A 21081-nucleotide genomic window follows, 5' to 3' on the forward strand; every position below is an offset into this window, starting at 1 on the left:
CTTCAAAGTCGTTGTAAATTTACATCAAATACACCGGGTGGGTGAGCTCCTCCAAACAGAGTGACAGAATCAACATGAAAGACGGCAAACAGTTCTTAAACGGATCAATAAAGTTCTTCTGATTCTGAAAAATTTTTGTATTAGAGTGCACACATCAACAAGGAGGGCCCTCCAAACGTGTCTCATGTTTTGTTGCAGCCTCTTTGAAGTTTGGTTTTAATTGTTACACTAGATGCGTTGATAATTATATGTTCTATTTTTGCAAAACAAGCAGCTCCTAATTGTCTTTGTGTCAAACTTCCCCTTAAGACGCACTCCATAAAAACCTTAATGAGACAATAAATTGTGATGTGGGAGTATCTCTGGCTGCAACATTCTATCTGTGGATGAGAAATGATTGGCATTAAGCAGGAAGAAATTATATACAAAACTGACATGAGCACAATAAAATGACAATAAAACAAAAGGCACTGGCAGAGGCAAATTAGGACTTAACTTTAACTCTGATGGATGGAGTCTTCATTGTCATTTTCTGTTCAAAGTTGCAACCACAGTCTTCACAGAGCCTCATAAACATTTTATCACTGCCGTACGGCCACAGCACAACACTTCTTCTCATTTATAATCCCTTAAATGTTGTGTTGGAGTCTTAAGTCTTTCCTCTCCCTCAACAGGAGAATCTGCAGACTCTGGGGGCCGAGATCGAGAGGCTCATAAAACAGCAGAGAGGTCCTGAGGATGACGCGAGGAGGAAGTGAGGAGACCCCGTTCACAGGAAAGAGGAAACAAAGGACCAGGAAGTACTCGCCATGAGAAGCTTGTTCCCCAACATTTGAGGGAGCAAATTGAATGTTGTAAAAGCCAGTAGCTCCTCAGGCTTCGTGTTTGGAGTACCTCATTATCTGAACTTACTTGAACTTTCATCATTCCATCCACATTGAAGCAACTCTGTTTTCTCCCACTGCACAGCAAATCTTCCTCTGGCTAACTTTCTCCTGAGCCTTGCCAAGATCTGAAAAAAAAAAAAAAAAAACCCTCTACGAGTCAGTTGCTTCGAGCTTGGAACTTTGTCTGCCTTGTAAATTGACTGAAGATGCCATTATAATGAATGTAGAGCAAATTCTACCTAGAAATAGAGAAAAGAAAAGACGTTTGTTACTGAAATTACTCAATGCTCCAAGAGGCGGTAAGTAATCATCGCCCAGCAAGCGCTCTACCCTTTCCTTCCCATGTCCATCTGTCAAGTCTTTTTTCTTTTTTTTTAGTCTGCTTCTCTGCAGCGCTCCATATGTGGTGGGGAAAAAAAAGCAAGCACAGGGACCTCTGTGCCGCCTGAGCATATTTCATCAACTTCTGCTTTGCACAGCACTCGCTCACGAGCTGCTGAAGCAAAGGTGCCTCACACTAGCAGATCCACCCATCTGTGTGACACCGGTGCTACACTGAAGAAGGGGGACTTTCTGTTCTTGTAGTGCAGTCCAACTACTATGCCATCTGTGTTGAAGTATCCTTACGTTCAGCTGTGTGTGTTTAAAGAAAATCTGCGTCAAATATATCGTGTGCATGTGGAAATGTAGAAATGTGGCCATTTTGAATGTAGTTCTTTTGCAATTTAATTATTTTTTATTTTTTGCTAAAAGTTAGATTTTTATTTGAAATTGTTAGATTATCAGTTTTTCTTTTCTTTTATGAGGCATTTTGATCTTTATTGATCGTAGAGTCTTTAGTCAAGGTTTTTTTCGTTCACTTCAATCTATTTAAATTCTCTTGCGGGCAAAAAAATCTCATAAAATCAAAAACCTGAGCATCTAAATATTTACGCTTTAGCTTCCCCAGTAGCAGCAGATCATCATCATCACTTTTCCTTTGTCCAGACATGCTAACATGTAGCTTGTAGAAACTTTAAATTAGATCTGTTTGAGGAGGAGACAAAATGTTTGGGTTTTCATGTCACACTCCTCTTTTCTTTTTCTTTTTTTTATTTCTCTCGGTAGTGCCACTCATTCTGTTGCAGTGTAAAGAGAATGGAAGAAGTTGTAGCTGTAGCTCAGGTAAGCCAATGGAACCTACAGAAATATGTCCAGGGACAAAGTGCAATCCTGTTCCTTTATTATTTTTGTCTCTATCTTTTTATTTCTGAATGTGTTTGTGAGCCAGTATACTGTCATATGTCTGTTTTTATGCTTGTGTACATGCAGCATGCAAGTATGAATATTTAAGTGTCCCAATTGTGTGTGTGTGTGTGCTTGGCTGCATGTGTGCCTTCTTTTTTTAAATCTCTGGAACTTTTGAGTTTACACTTTATGTACATGGTTCAGCTGTCAAGGCTTGTACGCTTTTACCAGTTTGACCATGACAACTGTTACACCTGGAGGGGTAAACATGATTTGAATTTAGACCAGAGTTTGCAGCGACATAAACACACCTGCACACCTGCAGCTCAGTACACAGCACAGCTGCTTTGTCAATCACACACACAGGGGGAAGAAGGGTTCAGCACCGACGACGCGTTTGATTCAACGAAAACGTAACTTTCTTTGCTCTTGATTTGATCTTGACCTCAGAATCCGCCACAAAAGATAAACCTCCACCCCCACCCACCAAATCAGAAACGAGATTTTGTGGGTCATGAATGGTTCTGGGGCCGATCCCCTTCCTGTACACCCTGAGGCGATGTGGAAATGGCCCGCCATGTGATAAATAGAGATGAAAGTTTCCTGGATTGAGGTCACAGAGACCATGAGCCTCCCTGCTGCTGTGTCGGGCACTCACTTTTTGATGTACCTCCACTTTTATTTCACCCAAACTGATTTCTCTCTAATAAGTGATATCTTTATCTACTTACTGTAATATTGAGACTTAGTAACCTTATAAACTAAGAAAGGTTAGAGAAGGATGCAACTTTACACTTTATTACATTTTTCTTTTAAGCCAGCAGCTTGTTATTTTAAGCCAGCAGCTTGTTATCATCTTATCACAGCATCTTACTGCTTTCATGCATCTTTAACAATGCTGAAAAGAAAGTACAAATCGGAGCAGTTTTGTGTTTTACAGAATGTTTCTGTTGCTGAAGTAAAATCCAACCTATGCAAAACAACCGCATGGGATTTCCTAATTAAATTCTTGATCATTCTCTGAGGCACGCTTATGTGCTTCTTCTGATTTGGTCTGCTTGGGGAAACAATGCTGATTCTGAGATTTCCTACATTTCCCAAGCCTTGAAATGAAGCCATGCTGCAGCATTGTGTGTTTGATTGAATCCCAAAAACGTCTTGATTCACTATATGGAAATGAAGAAAATGGTGTTCAGTATGTGTGAGTGTCAAAACGTGATGCCATGTTTATTTTTCCTTCCTCCTGTGCAATGATTCCCCCTGCTCTGTTTTTGTGAAATATTCCGACTGTGATTATAATATACATTTGTAAATAAGTCTATCTGTAAAATTACAATGAGATGTTTTTAAAAAAAAGATAACTGATTCTGGATTATGTTTGTATATATGGTGTTTCCAGGGAATTAAAGGAGATGAGTCGTGACTCTCTCTTGAATGTTCCACTGTGGTCTCGTCTCGTATTTTCTTTTTTTAGTATTTGTCGTAAAGTTAACAATAACATGTGTTTGCTTGACTTCTGTTATTCAGTGACAGTGGAATGAAGTATATTTAAGGTGAAAAGGAATTTCTACACAGACGACCTCTCACACAGTGACATTGTGGGATGTGTTCTGCAGATGTACTTTAGGTCCCCTTTTTCAAAAGCAGCGGCGTCAGCACTGCTAGAGGTCAGGAACATCACTGCGCCACTGTCACTCAGCAGATGATTTAAAACCCGGCGCTACGGGAATACTCAAGGGCGAACTTTCCTCCGCAACCTGTCATCTCAGGGCAAGTGAAAGCATCATTCTTGGGTAGGGGACCTAATTTTTTAAGACTGAAAACATAAATGTCCTGTTTGGAGTTTTTAATCTGGTTTCGGAACATTTTGAGATGAATTCTAAAGCTGATGCTCTTAGGAGGCAGAGCTACAAAAAAAGACAGTCAAGAAGTAACATTGGTTGTTCCTTTTTAAGTGACTTTAAATGTCTAAACACTGCTGCAGGTCAGGTGTCAGACGAAGAGATTAACAGCACGCGGAAGAAAGACTTTGTTTACAGTCGTCAGAACACAATTTATACATATACTGGAGAAGATCAGCAAAGAGGTAAGACGTTACATTTTGTCTTCTGGTTTCGTCTGACACAAACTAAAAGTTCCTCACAGGAGCTTTAAATTTTAGTCATATTTTGATAAAACACCAGGATTGTCTTTCTTTGATATAAAAATGTATTGGAAAATGCCCATCATATTGTTATTTTTGTTGTTATACCTTGTTAAAGTGTCTTTGAGTATTCAGAAAAGCGCTGTATAAGACTAATTTATTATTATTATTACTATTATTATTATTATTATTAACAAGGAAAGGACATTAGAATCTCTATTTCACAGTTTTTAAAAAGCAGCCAAAACACCAAATATTGTAAATCTTAATAGGCTATAGGACAAAAAAAAACGAGCAGTACTCGTTGATGGGAATCCTGTTTATTCATGAGCGTCTGTTTACAAGTCTGTGAATGTACAGCTGCATATCCTAGAAAAATGTATAAATCATTTAGTGGCTTAGAGTGAAGGAAGCAGATATTTGCCTCGAGTGATGTCACTTGAGTTTAATAAAGAAAAAAGATTAGAGAAGTGCATTAAGAAGGAAAACCTTTTACCCAACCTCTACAGCCAGCTGCTCATCTCTGTTTGAGGGGGGGAGGGAGGGGGGGTCATCCCGCTGTTCCCTCAAGGATTTATCCCAAGATTAGGTTCTATGTTGCCTCAGGCCTACATTCCCCCAGCATCAGGGCTGGCCCTTCTATAATGCACATTAACGTGCTGTTACCATATGACCCTCTTGTGTGTGTTTTGCTAGAAGCAGCTAATGGAGCCTCCAGTCGCTACCCTCTGAATGAAAATGACTAAATTGTATTATGCAACAGAGAAGATGAATTGTCACAATTTTCGTTCAAGCGGTCTTCAGGACACTAAACTACACAACACAAACTACTTCATTCAGTGGTTATTAACTTGGTTACATTTTTTGGGTAATTCAGTTGCCAGCATTTGACTGGGGAGGATAAATTAATTTTAAAAGAGATATCTGGTTCTGCTTTGTTGTTGTTGTTTTTATTTGTCGACCAGACAGTGTAAAAGGACTACAATGCGAAGTCAGGTGGAATTGTCTTTTATGTTCTGCTTTAAAATCCATCAAATTCATTGATTCCATGCTGATTTCAAATGCAGAATTTCCTGCTGTCTTTGCGTCCTGTAATCTGAATCCAAACTTGCCATAAAAGCAGTTTTGAACAACATCCTTACAACAATCATGCTGTTATCTGCACCCATCTAAATCAATCATCATGTATAACATTTCTCTGTTCCTCTTTCCCACGCGGGCACATGTGCAGGCATTTGAAGGCACCTACAGGCCGACTGATATCTTCCGTGATCAAAAATAACAAACCACTTAGCGGGAAAACAAGACGTTTGCTCTCCTAGACTTTCCTGTCATGCTTGGCTGAAATTTGCCATTTTCTCTGCAGGCTCTGTGGAACACGACAGGTTCAAGTATCCAATTCAGGCCAATGATTACTGCTGCTATTTTTAGCCCTCTGATAATGGATTCTCCTATCAGCATAGATGACCACCCTTGAATTCATAAAGCATCGCCTGTGTCTTTTAGACGCAGCAGAAACCATGAATGTGGCTCTCAAGGTGTGTAGATAACACGTCTGACCTTGCCAGCCTGTTTCTTTTTGTTCTTATATACCATAAGAGAGGCACTGTAACAGCTGCAACTGCAAGATAAACACATTTGAATATGAATTAAGCTCTATAATAAGGATAATCATAGTCAGCTTATTTCCTGCGTATAGGATTCTAAATGAATCAAGAGTCTGGAGAATCAGGCCTCTTATGAGTGGAACTGCTCTGAAATGCTTTGATGACATGACATTGTTTTAATCCCTCACTCCAAACGCATCATTAGGAAATTGAGTGGCCCTGTGCCGGTACCATAAAAACCTATTATTTTGATTTTGTTTATAATTCAAGGTGCTCTTTGTGAATGGATTATTTAACTAACTACATTTAGTTTGATGCATAGACTAGAACTCCTCTTAGTTATATAACATGCAGCAGTATGGACATTGTCTTCTTTATCTTCATGCTGTACAGACGAGAGCACAGTCGCAGCCTCTGGTCAGTGCTGGGTGCACACAGTCAGCAAGAGAGGGCCTTGAGCGTGAAGAAGGCTTTTCAACAGGTTAGTGTTTAGGTACATTACGGCCCCTGTGAGGTGTCTGTATTATAATTTTTTAATTACTGTAACTAGTGGCGAACTCAGGCTGTTAGTGGGACAGGGGCAAAAATAAATAGATAAAATAGAGCAGTTGTGATTAATGAAAAACAGGCTTCATTCTAACAGGAGAGACACGAAATGAAATTTGAAGTACCTAATACTTAATTCCTTACATTCTGGTGAATGTTAATGCATCAAATTGTGTTGGAAATTCTAGCATGTAAAATAAACACTCAAAATGATTCTTCATTAATTAACAAAAACAATTAACTACTTCCTTAAAGCCCCCTTTCCAACAAATATATTATTTTTCAAATGTTCATATTCAAACTGAGAATTCTTATTGAAAATATAAAACACAATTAATATAAGAGAATTCAGTTTACTGCGTAAATTAAATTAAGACTTTCAGGAGTATTTTACTTAACTCACAAACCTTACATAATAACCAAAGACAAAACATTAAGTTTTAATTAGTGAAGAGCAAGAGCACAATTTCACATGAGTAAGTGTATAGGCTACTTTCAAGTGCACACTCAAGCACATAAGTTTTAAGCCCAAATCCTAAAACCTGGATGACTGAGAACCTACACAGACATACTGTTTTAAACTACTTTCAAGGCCACACATATAAATACATATAAACTGACTTCATTTTTATTTTAATCTTCCCCATAATCTGTCTTGGAATAGCATCACTCACCCTCTGTGGTCACATGTGAACTCTTGTTGAGCTGCATTGTATGTGCAAAACAGCCTAAGCTGTGCACTCCCTTGCTGCAAATTGCTCTTTCAGGTTGCTTATATTGTTTCTCAAAATGTCATACATTGCACAGTTTCAAGTGCACAAATGAATACTGACAAGTGCACATGTGCACACTTGCAGATTCATACTTTTATATACAAACTCTGTAGTGCTTACTTTTAAGTGAACACTGACAAGTGCACACTCTTAAGTGCATAAATTTCCACGTAAAAGCCTTACACTATTTGTTCACACATTCAAGTGAAAACGTGCATATTTTTATAACCATATAATGCTCCTAAGCAGCATATAGTTTTGAGATAGCTGATTGCAAGCAGCCTCTTCACCCTCTTCTTCTGACCAAGGAGAACCTATGATGGTCAGGAACTCCTGACATACCAAGAGCCAGTGTAAGTTTTGTTCATTGTAGGCTTTTGTTAAAACTGCAAATAACAATAACTGATAATAATCTGATCTCCCTTCAGATTTAAAAAGCTTATTCTAAAGTAAGGAAACCCAAACATTAGGAATTTTGTAGGTTATTGTAAACTAAACATATTTCATTTCTATTCATCACCCCACCTAGCACTCTGGACCTTAGCTAAGTTATTTTTCTGACAGTCTATGTTCAGGAACTTAAAGTGGTCAGCAGATTAACATGTGAAGAGATGAGGAAGGTTTGGGGATCTGATGAATCACTGTGATGTTTTACTTTTGTGACACATTAGCCTTTACTGTGAGGGGTAAACCCCCAAATGTCAGTTGGCGGTCTTCCAAAAGGGCAATTTTCCCCTTTTAGACTCAGGTTGGCCTCTCTGAGAGCTTTGAACACCGCTAAAGCAGCGTAAAGCCGCTAATCCTGTGTGTGAAGTCCACCTCCTCAACAACAATGTTTTTGTGAAGGACTGTTCATTCCATCATGGTCATTAATGTTCTTTAAAACAAAGACTTTGTTTAAAAGTAAGAGGCTTTTAGAAGGATTTGAAGCTGCACAAAGGCTAAACTACAAACATCTGTACTTTAAAATGCTTCCATGTGGAAGAATAGTGGTCAGATCTCTTCAAGCTGAGTGAAAGACAGAAATCCTTTGATCAAGAAATGTACAATCATATCCCACCATGTTGACCGTCTATTGAGATAACATTGCCTTACTCTTTTGTCTTTGCTTCTTTAAACATCGGTTAAAACAACTTTTTTTTTTGCTTTAATGTCTACGATTAGAGGAAGATATCATTTTTAGATCTGTCCATTCATCATGAGGAAGCACATTAAGTGAGCCTAGCTAGCACAAAGGCTGAAAAAAACAGAAACAGCTAGCCTGGCTCTTTCTAAATAACAAAAAAGCACCCTATGTCTGCACCTAGCTAATATGGCACAAAATCCTCTTTTTTTCTACAGATCCTAAATTACAATCTTGAACATCCCCATTTTCTTCTTTGCCTGCAACTTTAGTCAGAACCAAATAACTGCAGATGGCCGTTAGTCGTTCAGTTGCAGTAATTTTGGTACCTAAAATGAATTTTTAGCCCCATCATGAGTAGGCCACTAACTCGAACACCAATGTGTTAAAACATTTGTAGGGGCTTTACAGATATTTGTTTAAGTTATTTTCAAGATTAGACATTTAAGTTGTGATTTACACACTTCACTACCTTCAGACTTATTCAGGCTAGCTGTATGCCCCATTTCAATTAAAATCCAACGTGAAACTGCTTATTTTTATGACGACATCTCTGTTCGCACACATAGGTGTAGTATGTTTTTAAAGGTTAAGAACGATAAGGTTGGCATCTCTGGGTCCAATTCACAGAAAACAGGTGTACCAGTAAGTTGTATCTCTATGTCTGCTATTACTTTCTTGGCAGCATCCGGATTGCATATGCTAATGAAAGGTGTTATGAAGTCTATAGGATCTGGTTTCTTGTTCATATATTTGTCAATACCCATTAACATTAGGAAAACTTTAACGCTGAACATGACGGACCACAGTCGCCCAATTCTTACATGAGCAACAATCAAAGCAAGCCAAAGCAGAGCAGATGGAGGCCACTGAGCGCCCAGTTCACAAGGGAATCCAAACAAATGGACAAGGCACCTGCTTCTGGCAGGAAACTGCAACACTCACAGTGTGAGTTAGAGTGGAAAAAATCACAGGGGAATTTACTCTTTCAGGGTTACATGGCAATTATTAGCAAATGAAAGATTTATCAATGGTTTGCATCAGTACCATGTGCAAGTTTTAGGGTCTCCTCGAGGTTATGCTCATTATTTAGGCATGATGTAAATTAACATCTCAAATGTTGTTGAGCTAAGTTTTCTACTAAATGTCCACCTAATCCATGCCTTGGCATTAAAAAAATAGCTTTACAGGCTAATCAAATACAGTGTTTGTCTGGTATGTATGCTCTATAAATTTATAGATACATCCAATGTCAACAAAGAAAAGATTTATCACAACTTAGCAGTGCCAAATGGGGGCTAAAAAGCACTCTATGGACTCGCTGCATGGACCATGGGAGGTTGCCGTCATCAGCAATCAGCAATAATTATCCCAGGTGCTGACATTTCTGTTTTTTAAAGAGAAGTTTGTTTTTCTTTCCCTGTGTGTTGCTACATCCTCCCTTCAAATCTACCTCCTGCAGAAAATGACAGTATTTGCATTTTTTTTTTTTTTTTTTTACCTCATAATGTTTTTATAATCACATTTCAGCTGGATGTCTGCAGTAATGAGCTTATTTTTTTTATCCTAGTTGTCCTTTATTTGACCCTCTGGCTCACCAAAGGTGCGCAATGAGGGTAATGTATTTTGAACCGACTTTTAATCAGAGGGGCTTTTGTTCTTTCTACACTGTATTTGTACCTGAAAAAAAACATATTTAAAGGCATTTGAACAAATATTTTGGAAAAGAGAATAAGTGTAATTATCAGATTTTTTAGTATTCTTTTGCATGATTATGGTGGTTTTGTCGGTCATTGATCGAGTACAGATGGCAGTAGGAGTTGGCTGGCAGAGATGATATTATTCAGAGTCTGGACAGGAGGAGGTTCATTCCATGTTATAGAACAGAACAGAAAAGAATATAAATGTATTTGTCCACAAGGAGGAATATGGTCTTTGTCTTCACAAGAACAAAAACATGACAAACAGGACAAAATAAAAGCAGACCTGTGTTTGCTGCTTGTTTCTTTGCATTAGCATCTGGATTATTGGAATGTGACAGTGAACGATTGTATATTGAGTTGCCCCTGCTTTTGTAAAATGCACTTGTGTTTCAGGGACAATAAATATATAATGTCTATGGTCAAGTTTAAAGAGGAAGAAATTCAGTACAATAAAATAAATACTTCCATATTGATATTCACAGTCTACGGTCCAAACACACTAACTTGTTCCCCTTCCATGAATTAAACAAGGAGGTTGATATTTAACCCCAATGGGCAGCAAGTCAAAGGGGCGTGTCATGACACCTGTCACTCATTTACACTATGGAAGTGAATGAAAGAGGATGCTACAGTGCTTATCGGCTGTAAAAACTAAGCCCATTGAGAGATATTGCATGTTTTTCTTGTAATTATTCAGTGACTTATTTATGTTCCATCAACATGTTATATGTTTTGTCTCATCATTATTGTATAAGGAAGGAAAGGCTTGTCCCTATAGCCCATTTATACCAGTCATCCCAGGTAATACAAATTCCTCTTCTTTGACTGGTTGCGGCAAAAACGCCAACTTGTACACGTGCAGTTTGAAACCATTATTCTGGAAGTTTCTAATGAGCTTCTCCATCTGCGAGCTCACTGCTGATCCTCCCAAATAAAAACACCCTGCCAAAACAGACAGAGCTTAATAATGAAACGGGCATTTGCCAGCAGGGGGCCGTCACTGATTCTTCCTTCACTGCGGCTGTTGTTGTTTTTGTCTGAAAGCTGAGTCTCATTCACACATATTATTTCAGCTAATCATATCTAGGGAATGTTCATCAGCCCAAACAGCTGAGCTCAGTTTCATTCAGTTTTCTCAGTCTAATTGTCATGCACAGCTTGGCCCCTCTGGGACAGCATCATTAGCACAACACATCATGCTAATGCATTTCAAAGACGTGCAGCTTAACTGCTAATTTATATTCCCAAGAAGAAACTCCTGTAGGAGCCACTCCATAACAACAGCTGTCATCATATTTACTTAAACGGTTTCTGTAGGCTTTTAGAGCGAGGTCAATGGACCAAACGCAGAGATCAAAAACAAACAAACATTTCAGCCAATCAGGATTCAAACAATTTCAACTAGTTTGGTTAAGGTTAAAAAAAAATGACAAACAAGCATTCTTTACAGCTTTAACGTATGTTACTGTTTGAAAATGCTTCTATGATCTGTTACTGGGAGGCCAAGTGTAGAGTACAACCCTGATGATGTTAAAGGGATGTCACCATGTTTCATTTGTCTTCTGTCTAACATACATGTTTAAAATAATTCTGCTTAATGTTAAGATTGTTGGTGTTGGAGGCAAGGAGTTGCATTATGGGAAAGTAGGATCCATTGGTATTTAAGTGAAAAAAACCCTTAGCTTTTCCAGATATTCAGCTCTATTTATCTCATTCTGTCTCAGTCACTGAGAGTGTTAAAGTGCAAGTTAAAGTTGCAGCAGAATCCTTTTATAAAGTTTAAATTGGGGAACATGCACAAGAGTCACATTGGATCTGCTTTTTGTTGTGATTCATAACCAAGTTAAAATACAGTACAATTATGGTGAAGTGTAAATGTGCAACAAACTAATTCCACTTACAGTCCAATTTCATTTAAATGTGCAACGGTAATGTAACCTCAACATTTTTAACGATACAAACATGTTTTCCCTGTAATTGAGTAAATGCTTTTAGTCTGAAACTAACGATAATAGCGTATTTGTTTCAGTATTTTTGGACTAAAATTGCAGATCAAACACCTCTTTCCAAGCACAGCTGAAAATAGATCCAATACGTAAAAAAAGTTAGATCATAGTAATGGACTGTGCATAAATGAGTATGAAATCCAAGGTTCAAAAATCAGCCTTTTGTGACTCATCTCTCCACAGGGGCCAATCAGACATTCCAGCTGTTCTCAGTAGTCCAACAATCACACAGTCTTTCAACTTCACAACAAATGGCACAATCATGTAAAGCGGTTGTTTACCTGTGGGGGAATTTGCAACCCACATTATTGATGGTGAATGAAGGGTCCTTCATAAAGAGGGAAAAACATACTTCTCTTCAGGGGTTTAAGTTTTCAATAGATGTAAATCATTAATAATCCAAATAAAGCTCAAACAGTTAACAAAGGAACTTCCTTTTATTTCACAGGAGTAAACACACCACCTGACAACAGTATGCAAAGCTTAAAGGACAAAGAGAGAGGCTCAAATTCCTCACTTCTGTACTAAACTCCACTTATTCTAATATGTACGAAGGGCGTGGGGAAACAGCCCACGCGCACTTTCTTAACTGTAAAAGGGCAGCGTGGAATAAATACATTTCTATTTACATCAATGTTTAATATAAACAAATACCTGCCGTACAAATTGCACTTGTCGATGGCCGTGAGGTAAAACGGTGAAACACATTGTGAGCAGGACAGGACTAAGTGCAGTCGCGCCTGTCCAAAGCTTATAAATAAATATACCAGTCTGTTACGGTGCGCCCGATGGGTCATTTTTTTAGAAAGAAACAGTGGCCTGGGGGTTAATTCCAAGGAAACATAGTTCCCTTGAATATATTTCTCTCGAAAAGTTCAACATAAAACATCTGATTCAATAAAACAATTAAAGGTTTAAACTACGAGGGCGCACGTCCTGCTTTAAGTGCATGCACCCATCTTACTGAATTCCATCGAATTATATTTCTTGCTTAATTGGATTGTCTCTTTTACATTCAGAGGTTTGCTCATGGTGTCCTGATTTCTTATCGATAAATATGGCTTTTAAAAACACACAACACCCAAATAGTACCCATCAAACTACAAGGTGCGCAAACCTTTTCCCAAAGAGACACCTCGAAGAGTCTACACCCGTGTTATTTTTCTCCACTAATCGTCTGTAATCCGCACAAAAAGTGATTTTCTTTTTTGATTTTTTTTTTCACAGCTGGGATTCAGAGTGAGACAGCTTCACGCCCCCCACCAGGCTGCTGTCACTGTTGTCCAAGACTGCGCAATCGGACCACATCCCCAGCGTCCCGGGCTCCAGAGCGTTGACGAACCCGCCGGAGCACCGGGACAGATCGCAGGAACTGATGTGCAGCCTGCGGTCGGCCTGCCGCGGACAGCACAGCAGCCTCTTGAACGCTTTCCTGAAGTCCGGGCTCCGGCAATAAATGATGGGGTTAAACGCTGAGTTCACATACCCCAACCAGTTTAGGAACACGAAAAGGTCCTTGTCCACCATCTCCGCGCTAAACACACGCACCACGTTGACAATAAAGAAGGGCAACCAGCACAGAGTGAACGTCCCCATGATGATGCCAAGTGTTTTGAGCGCCTTCTGCTCCCGGAGCGCAAGGATTTTTGACGGCCTCTTCCTGCACTTGGAGGTCTGTCCTGTTAAAGTGTTGTGAAACCTGCCCTCGCACTTGTCGATTTTCCTCAGCTGCTTTTGCGCCTCTCTGTACACGCGGGCGTAAACAAAAATCATGACCAGAAGAGGAATGTAAAAGGAGATGATGGATGAGGAGATGGCATACGCTCTGTTGGTGACAAAGTCGCAACATTCCGGGTCCTCGTAGCAAGCGGTGTCCAAGCTGTCCCGGGACCAGTGCATGAGGATTGGGAGGAAGGACACGAGCGCAGAGATGGCCCACACAACGCACACCACCGTTTTTGCGCGAGCTTTGGTTAACAAGCTTTGGTAGCGGAAAGGCGAGGTGATGGCCACATATCTGTCTATGGCGATAACGCACAGGGTCTCGATGCTGGCTGTGACGCAGAGGACATCCACCGAAATCCAGAACTCGCAGAAAAAGGAGCCGTACTGCCACGAGCCGCGCACCTCGAGAGCGGCGCCAAACGGCACCACGAGCAGCCCCATGATGAGGTCCGCGCTGGCCAGAGACACGATGAAAACATTCGTGAGCGTCTGCAGCCTCTGCGTCCTGGCTATGGCTACGATCACTAGAATATTCCCAATTACAATGAACAGGACGATCAAACCCATAACCAGGCTCATCCCAGCCATCCATTGCTCGGACGCGGTCGCAGCGGCGCCTGGTGCGTCCGAAGCGCCGCTGCCGGAGCCATTCTGGAGGTTCACCTGCGAGGACGCGCCACCGTCCCCCATGACGGGCTGCTGCGCTGAGTGTAGGACCAGGTCGGGTTCATCCAGGCAAGTGCAAGGCAGCCTTTTTTTTTTTAAACAGACTGCAAGGGCCACGGGTCTCTCCCGTTGCGCTCCAACTCCAACTGGAGCTCCTCTTTCTCTGCTTCAGCCTGCGCGAGCTGCTGCACTGGCCGGGACATCAAAGCAGGCGATGACATCAGAGCTCCTCTGGACCAATCAACGCCGCTCAGGCTAAGTAACAACAATGAAGCTGATTAGGCAAACGGCACCTGGACTTCAAATATTTAAGAGTTAAACATGAACACTTCGTTTACGATGAATTACATTTTTCACAAGCGTTTTTCGTGTGTTTTGTTTGGCATCTTGGACACACGACTATATCAAAAATACATAGCCTACTTGTGTTAAAATGAAAGCACGACATGTGCTTTCTCCTTACTTAAAAAAAAAAAAAAAAAAAGACTTTTTTTTTCCAGAGAATTTGTTTTGCCATCTTGTCTCCTAACTTTATATTTCTGCTACAATAGAGTTTGATTGATGTACACAGATTTTAAGTATTGTTAGGGGATTTTTTTATTCGGAGCAGAAGGTTAGTTCAACAAAAATACAATATAGATAAACACTTGATATCATGAAACAAGGTTCATTTAACAAAACATTTGATCAGTGTACATGTAGAGCTTTGTCTATACGCTGTCTGTGAAATGTTGGGAGACTGCTAGTGATGTGTTTTTTTTATTACCATTTATTTATTTGTATTTTTCTTGTATATTGTAAATGAATGATAGTTTGTGGACATTTATCTCCCTGGGTGGATTGAATGGTTAACCATACCTGAACAACCATTAACCAAGTGTGTTCAGACTTTACAGATAGGGGTGGCCCAAATGTTGCTCTGATAGCGACCAGATTTAGTGGAGGGACCGTTCCACCCCAGGCCATCTCTAGACACACCTCTGCATGCCATAAAAGGGTGTGTCATCTTATTGGTGAGCAAAACCAATAAACACTGTGGATGGATTCCATTTTTCACTCAATGAAGACCAAAGTGCGATTGAAATGTTGGGATATTTAAATATTTGTGTTTCATGGAATAAGTGTGCAAGCTTGCCACTTAAAAAAAAAGAAAGAAATGTTGTTATTATTGCACCAATGTGATGTGTGTATAACTACCCTCCATTAATCATCTCGCTGAACAGATCCAGCCTCCTACCTGAATCTGTTTGTGTCTAATATTAAAAAAAAAAAAAAAAAAACATCTGCCAGTCTTTGGGCACATTTGAAGCCAAATATGGAAATCCAAAAACCCACCATGGCAATATGAACTACAGGGATTTCCCAGTTTTCATCACTTGCCATCACAAACAAGATCTGTTATTCCACCATTTTATATTTTTATCACAAAGAATACATTCCAGGGCCATGAGGTCAGGCCAGACCACAGATCTACAGCTGGATTGCGTGAAACCTCTGAAATCAACGGTTGACCAACAGCCAGAATATTCATTATGTGCAATTTTACAGAAACAAAGAGTCCGGGTCGGCTGCAAGTCATAAATCTTTGTACAAGTAATGTATCTTTTCATTTTTATTCCGAGAGCAACAAATCACAACAAAAGCTTTCACATGACACCTAACATTAAAAGGCAGGTCTGTACTCCTTGCTGTGTTGTATCCACTGACCTTACATTCATCCACTAGAAAAAGCACTTCAGCCGTGGTAAGAAAAAACATCCTTTAGACAGGTCAAAGCAATGAGCTGAACCAGACTCAGAGGTGTACATCCATCAACTGTGACTTAAAACCACAGGTTAAGACGGAGTACAAGCATTTCCAGGGCTTCAAATCAGTCAACAAACTGAAACAGGGAACGCTAAGGAAGACTGAGAAACATTAGGGTGCATGGAGGTGGATGCAGAGACTTAATATATTCAACACAAAATGTGTAGAAAAGACAGCTGGCCTACATCCCTCAATCAATTTCAAAAAGCCCTTCTGAGTCGGATGCAAGACTTTCAAACTCGGACACAAGGACAGTAATCTTGATGATCAGTTAAGTGGAAGCATTTCTCTTGTGCCTTGTGACACACAGTGTGCACACAAAGATGGATGATGCTGCTATCTCTGTTTTTTTGTTTTTTTCTCTCTGTTCTGACAAACACGCCTGTTTGTAAACCTTACGACCCGACGCTGTGTCATGACATGACCCAACGTGACCTAAGGGAGAGTTGCGTCCATGTCAGGAGGCTGAACTAATACTGCCTCTACACCAAGCTTCAGGGGGTTTCTGTGGCAATCTTCAAATACTTTGTGGAGAAAACAGGTTGTTGATTCTGAGTGACCAAACAGCCTATCTGACATCAGGCTTCATTTCACTCTGAAAGTTATCAATCTCTGTCATAGAGTCGTGTCCCAGTTTTTAATAATGCAATGACATTTATGGGTTTATAATTAAAACAACAAAAAAATACTTTCATAGTATGTTATTTATAAGTTTTTAAGCCATAAATAAGAGCATTTTATGTGGCCAGATTGTGAAAGCTCCCTTTCATTCTTTAATCTGGACAACCACTTACTTCATCTCACGGGGCTGCAGAGAACCAGGACCAGATCTAATTACAAATATCTATTATTACTAAATACCAAATAGGAATGATTAATATTATAAAAGAGATGTTTAAACTTCTGTTTTTGAAGCTTCTATGAGAATCTAAAATGATTTGCCTCTTTACCTATACTCTGCAGTTAGTTCTCACAACCTTAATTTTTTTCGAATGCCATAACGTGCATCTCACAAGAATCTTTGGTGAGGACAACATTTTTAAAAAGGCTGATTTAGCATCAGGCTGTCAGTCGCCTTGTCTGACAACATACCCTGCGGCAGGGTGACAGAGTTGGACTGCCCTAAGGAGAACTTGGTCTTGTGACATTATTTTCTATAATCCTGGCTCCTTCTGCCTTATGACTGCTGGATGTCTGCTTGGGTAAATAGTAGTTGAAATGGAAATGATTAAATGTGAGGTTTGTGCACACTTTAGAACAAATTATTATGTTGCTATAATTTTCTTTAAAATATCCTCACAGCTGCAAAAATCTATAAACTATACAAAAAGAACCACAACTACCTGCAGAGATAGATACCGCTAAGTCATTTGAGTGACTGATTTCGAGCGTACTGAATGTATTTCAAAAGCTGTTACCTCAAAAAACCCTTGCAACACATTTTCAACTCTTCTGGTGTATTGATTTCTCTCGGAGGCTACTTATAAAGCATTTTGCACCTCTTCAAATGTCCAACATTTTTGTGCAATTGCTCCCTCGCTTTCACAGAAATATTATAACAGCAGTGCTCTTGAAGACCCAAACAGCAGCTACCTCCCACATGCAGAATCTGCGTGCAAGTTTTGCATGCCGGAATACAGGGAAGCAGAGCCGGTTCAACTTGACTTGACCTCTTTGTGTCAACGCTTCAGGTCAAAGGCCAAAGTTGAGGAAGAGCAGTCCGTAGAAACAGCAGTAGACAAACTGGTGTGACATTTTCAGGTAAGGTGGAGAAACTATTCATCCTTTATTCCGGCTTGTTGAGCTTTTAGCATTCTCCCCACCTTCACACAAACTGTGGATATTGGGTAATAATATTTTATCTCTAACACAGATACAATCTCTTAATGCAGCCCAATCATCCAGAAAAAAAATGCCTGTAAACTACAGTATGTGATTTTCCTCATTCCTAAACCTGCATATGGTTATAACTTTAAGCCCATGCAACTCCTTTCTAAAAACAAAACATAACTCCAGTCAAAAGTCAGTCATCTTATTCTTCATACTTTTTAGGAGTCAGCAACAATGAACCAGTCAGTCTCATGCATCATATGAGTGTCATAAGAGGATGAAAAAGCCCTTGAGGAAGCTTATATAAGCCTTTTTATGCTGCTAAAAGGAGTTGTGTGCCTGTGGTTTCTCTAACTTCAGAGGTTTTGCTCGCTTTTAAATTTTGATTAATTTTAATCCCTCATATGACTAAACAGGCCATCACTGGAAGCAAGCAGGGGAAGTGGCACCACCTGATTATAGCCCTGACCTGTGAATTTGTAAATGTTCTAGTTAATAGTCATCCCCGGTGATTTTTTCAGTGGGAACATATTAATCGGAGACTGGGTTTGTGTATGTGAGTGGCCTCTGGCAGCAAAGACAAGCAACACGCATCAAGCAGGGTTAATGATGCTGGTAGAACGATGGCGAAGGGGGGGGGGGGGGGGGGGGGGGGGCAGCTAAAGGGGGACAGAGGGATGAGACAGTGGGCACGGATACAAGTGAAGGGAGACAGAAGAGCCAGTAATGACTTTAAAATTAGATTTTATCACGCTTGGCTGATGAGGGGTGGACATAATGTTGAACACATTAACGACTTATAAATATGATTTGTTAGTAATATTCTAAACTGAACTGAATACATCTTAACATGTGGCCAGGAGCTGTCCTTATTGTGCGACTGTGTTAATGTTTTGGTCACGTCTGTTATTGTTGTAAGCTGCAACATTGAATGTTGACCTGTTTATTAGTGTTATGTTGATTTGAAGTGTAAGATGTCATGGCACAGTCACTGTATAGGTTGTTGTGGACCTCAGGAAGAATTAATGGGGATACTAATAGACTAAACTAAATCCCAATGGGCGCTAAGATATTCCACTGGTGATGTAATTTGGCGCCAAGACATGCTCAGAAGGGAGCGGGCTGCTCCAACCATGGAATGGACACCACACCCCTTCTGCTTACCACAGCACACATTAAACATACTGATCAAACTTTAAAGAACAAGCCTGACATTGTGTCACTCTAGTGTCATATAAGACACTACTGCTACTGCTACCAACTCGCAAACAAAATGCACAGCCAAGTGCCCGGCTTTTTTGGAAATTATTAGATCTTTTTAAAATTAGAAAAAACAAAACAATGGCAGCTGGGGTCGACTCCAGCCTCCCTGTTTGTTGACAGCAAGAGAACTATGGAACCGCGACAGCTTTTTTTTTTTTTGTGTGTTATAGTGTTATAAGTGTTATATCGCCATTGTCTCGGGTGCAGAGATTGATGGCTCCTTCTAACATTGGAGGCATTTGTTCTGTGTGTATTTGGTGTAGATCACCAAGAAACAAGAGATATTGCAATGATAAAATTGATGATGATAAAAGAGTTTTGGTTGCCACAACTTTTTGCATTTGTGCAAAGATTTGCTTTCACTGGACAATTCATGGTTTTCAGTCACGTGACTGGTGCGGAGAACCTAGAAGGGAACAAGAGCTTAGTAAAGTGGTGTCCACTACTGAACACTCTGTGGAGCATCGCCACAGGCTTGTTCTTTTTCCCATCTCTTGAAAATGATGCATGATTACATAACCTGACAAACGTTGGAAAAAATGATTAAGATAGATGAACTGCATGTTTTTGACACTTTCAATTGCTAGTCCTAGTCAGAACTTCACTTTGGTGATGTTTACATAGGTCTAGTGGAGAATCCTTCTCCTTAAACAGCCGCCATGGAAGACAACCGACCAACGTTCTGACAGCTTTACGTATTTTCAATGTGGCTAGGTCAATATTTCTGCTATTTGAGAAGTAAACAGCAAGAAATATCTGATCATCAAAGCCGAGGTGAGTTAGCTAAAATTAGCTAATTAACGTTTCAGTCAGTGTTCAAGTTGTAGATCCCACTTCCTCTTTCAGCCTACTTCCTGCCTTGAACCTATGAGGCCACACCTGAGTAAGTCTGCAGCAGGCCATGCTCACTCCCTTTGCTTACTGCAGCATGCTGAGCTACATGACCGGTTGACGACTTCTCTGAGTTTTGACTGTATTAGGTACATTGTTTGAGTGAGATTGTTTATTTGTGTAAATATATGCTCCTGTTCATTTAAGGGAGGGTTTAGTTTGTTTATTAGATTTATTGGTGTGGCCATAAAGAGTGTTTTTTTTCCCCTGTACGCGTTAAATCACCTGAATGCTATGTTCGTCACTACAGGCAGAAATCATTTTTACAAAGTATAAACTGTGATGAAGCTATATTCTGGCCCCCGCACTTTGATTGGTGTACCAACGCAGAAGCTTTAATTTTGGACCAGCTTCCCTAAACCCTTTCTACAATAAGTGTGTGACATCAAGTGACAAGTACGAGTTTAAAAAACTTTTAAATTCTTACAGTTTTCATTCCTTTGTTATTGGGTTTAGACTTTTCTTGGCGTGTCTTTTTCAGGTGTGGTAGTTTTTATTAAATCTTCAGCCACAAACTAGTGTTGGACTTAAGTGTTCTTAAATATTAAGACTTGCCTCTGAAATGATATGGTGTATGATTTGTTTAAGACCAAGCTGAGTTAAGTGGTTTTTACTCCCATACTGATCTTGGATAATGTGCTGTCCTTGGTAACAGGAATGAGACGAATGAAAGGTATTTACTACATGTTGTGAGCGAGTCTATCCCTTGAGGCAAGCTAACATGTAATGAGGCATTTGCCAAAGTAGTGAAGGTGTTAGCCCATTAGAGAGGCTTTTAATAATGTCTTTGAACTAAGGTTGTCAGCATTAGCTAGTTCATCGCGATTAATTAAGGTCTGAAATGAGTGCATTTCTTTTAAATCGCATGCTATTTTGTCCTTTAGG

General features: G+C 39.8%; 2 protein-coding genes across 4 annotated transcripts in view; one reads left to right on the top strand and one right to left on the bottom strand.

The window, feature by feature from the left end:
• Positions 1–3554, top strand: part of ccdc186 (coiled-coil domain-containing protein 186) — a 29290-nt gene extending 25736 nt beyond the window's left edge. For 2 of the 3 annotated variants that reach the window (XM_065949476.1, XM_020651215.3), the window contains exon 16: positions 675–3554. In XM_065949476.1, the coding sequence (XP_065805548.1) occupies positions 675–758 (84 nt within the window). In that variant the 3' untranslated portion in view covers positions 759–3554. The remainder of the gene's footprint in view (positions 1–674) is intronic. The other variant, XR_002278520.3, reaches the window with a different exon arrangement.
• A 9682-nt stretch (positions 3555–13236) lies between these two features.
• adrb1 (adrenoceptor beta 1) lies at positions 13237–14430 on the bottom strand. The gene has a single exon (XM_020651218.3). It carries the CDS (start codon positions 14428–14430, stop codon positions 13237–13239), a length of 1194 nt encoding a protein of 397 aa, XP_020506874.2.
• Between the last annotated feature and the right edge of the window lie 6651 nt (positions 14431–21081).

Source organism: Labrus bergylta, chromosome 21 (assembly GCF_963930695.1).
Source record: "Labrus bergylta chromosome 21, fLabBer1.1, whole genome shotgun sequence".
Lineage (NCBI taxonomy): Eukaryota > Metazoa > Chordata > Actinopteri > Labriformes > Labridae > Labrus > Labrus bergylta.

What these genes read in the sequence shown, in the direction of transcription:
- adrb1 (XM_020651218.3), bottom strand. Translation starts at nt 14,430, where the DNA reads ATGGGGGACGGTGGCGCGTCCTCGCAGGTGAACCTCCAGAATGGCTCC.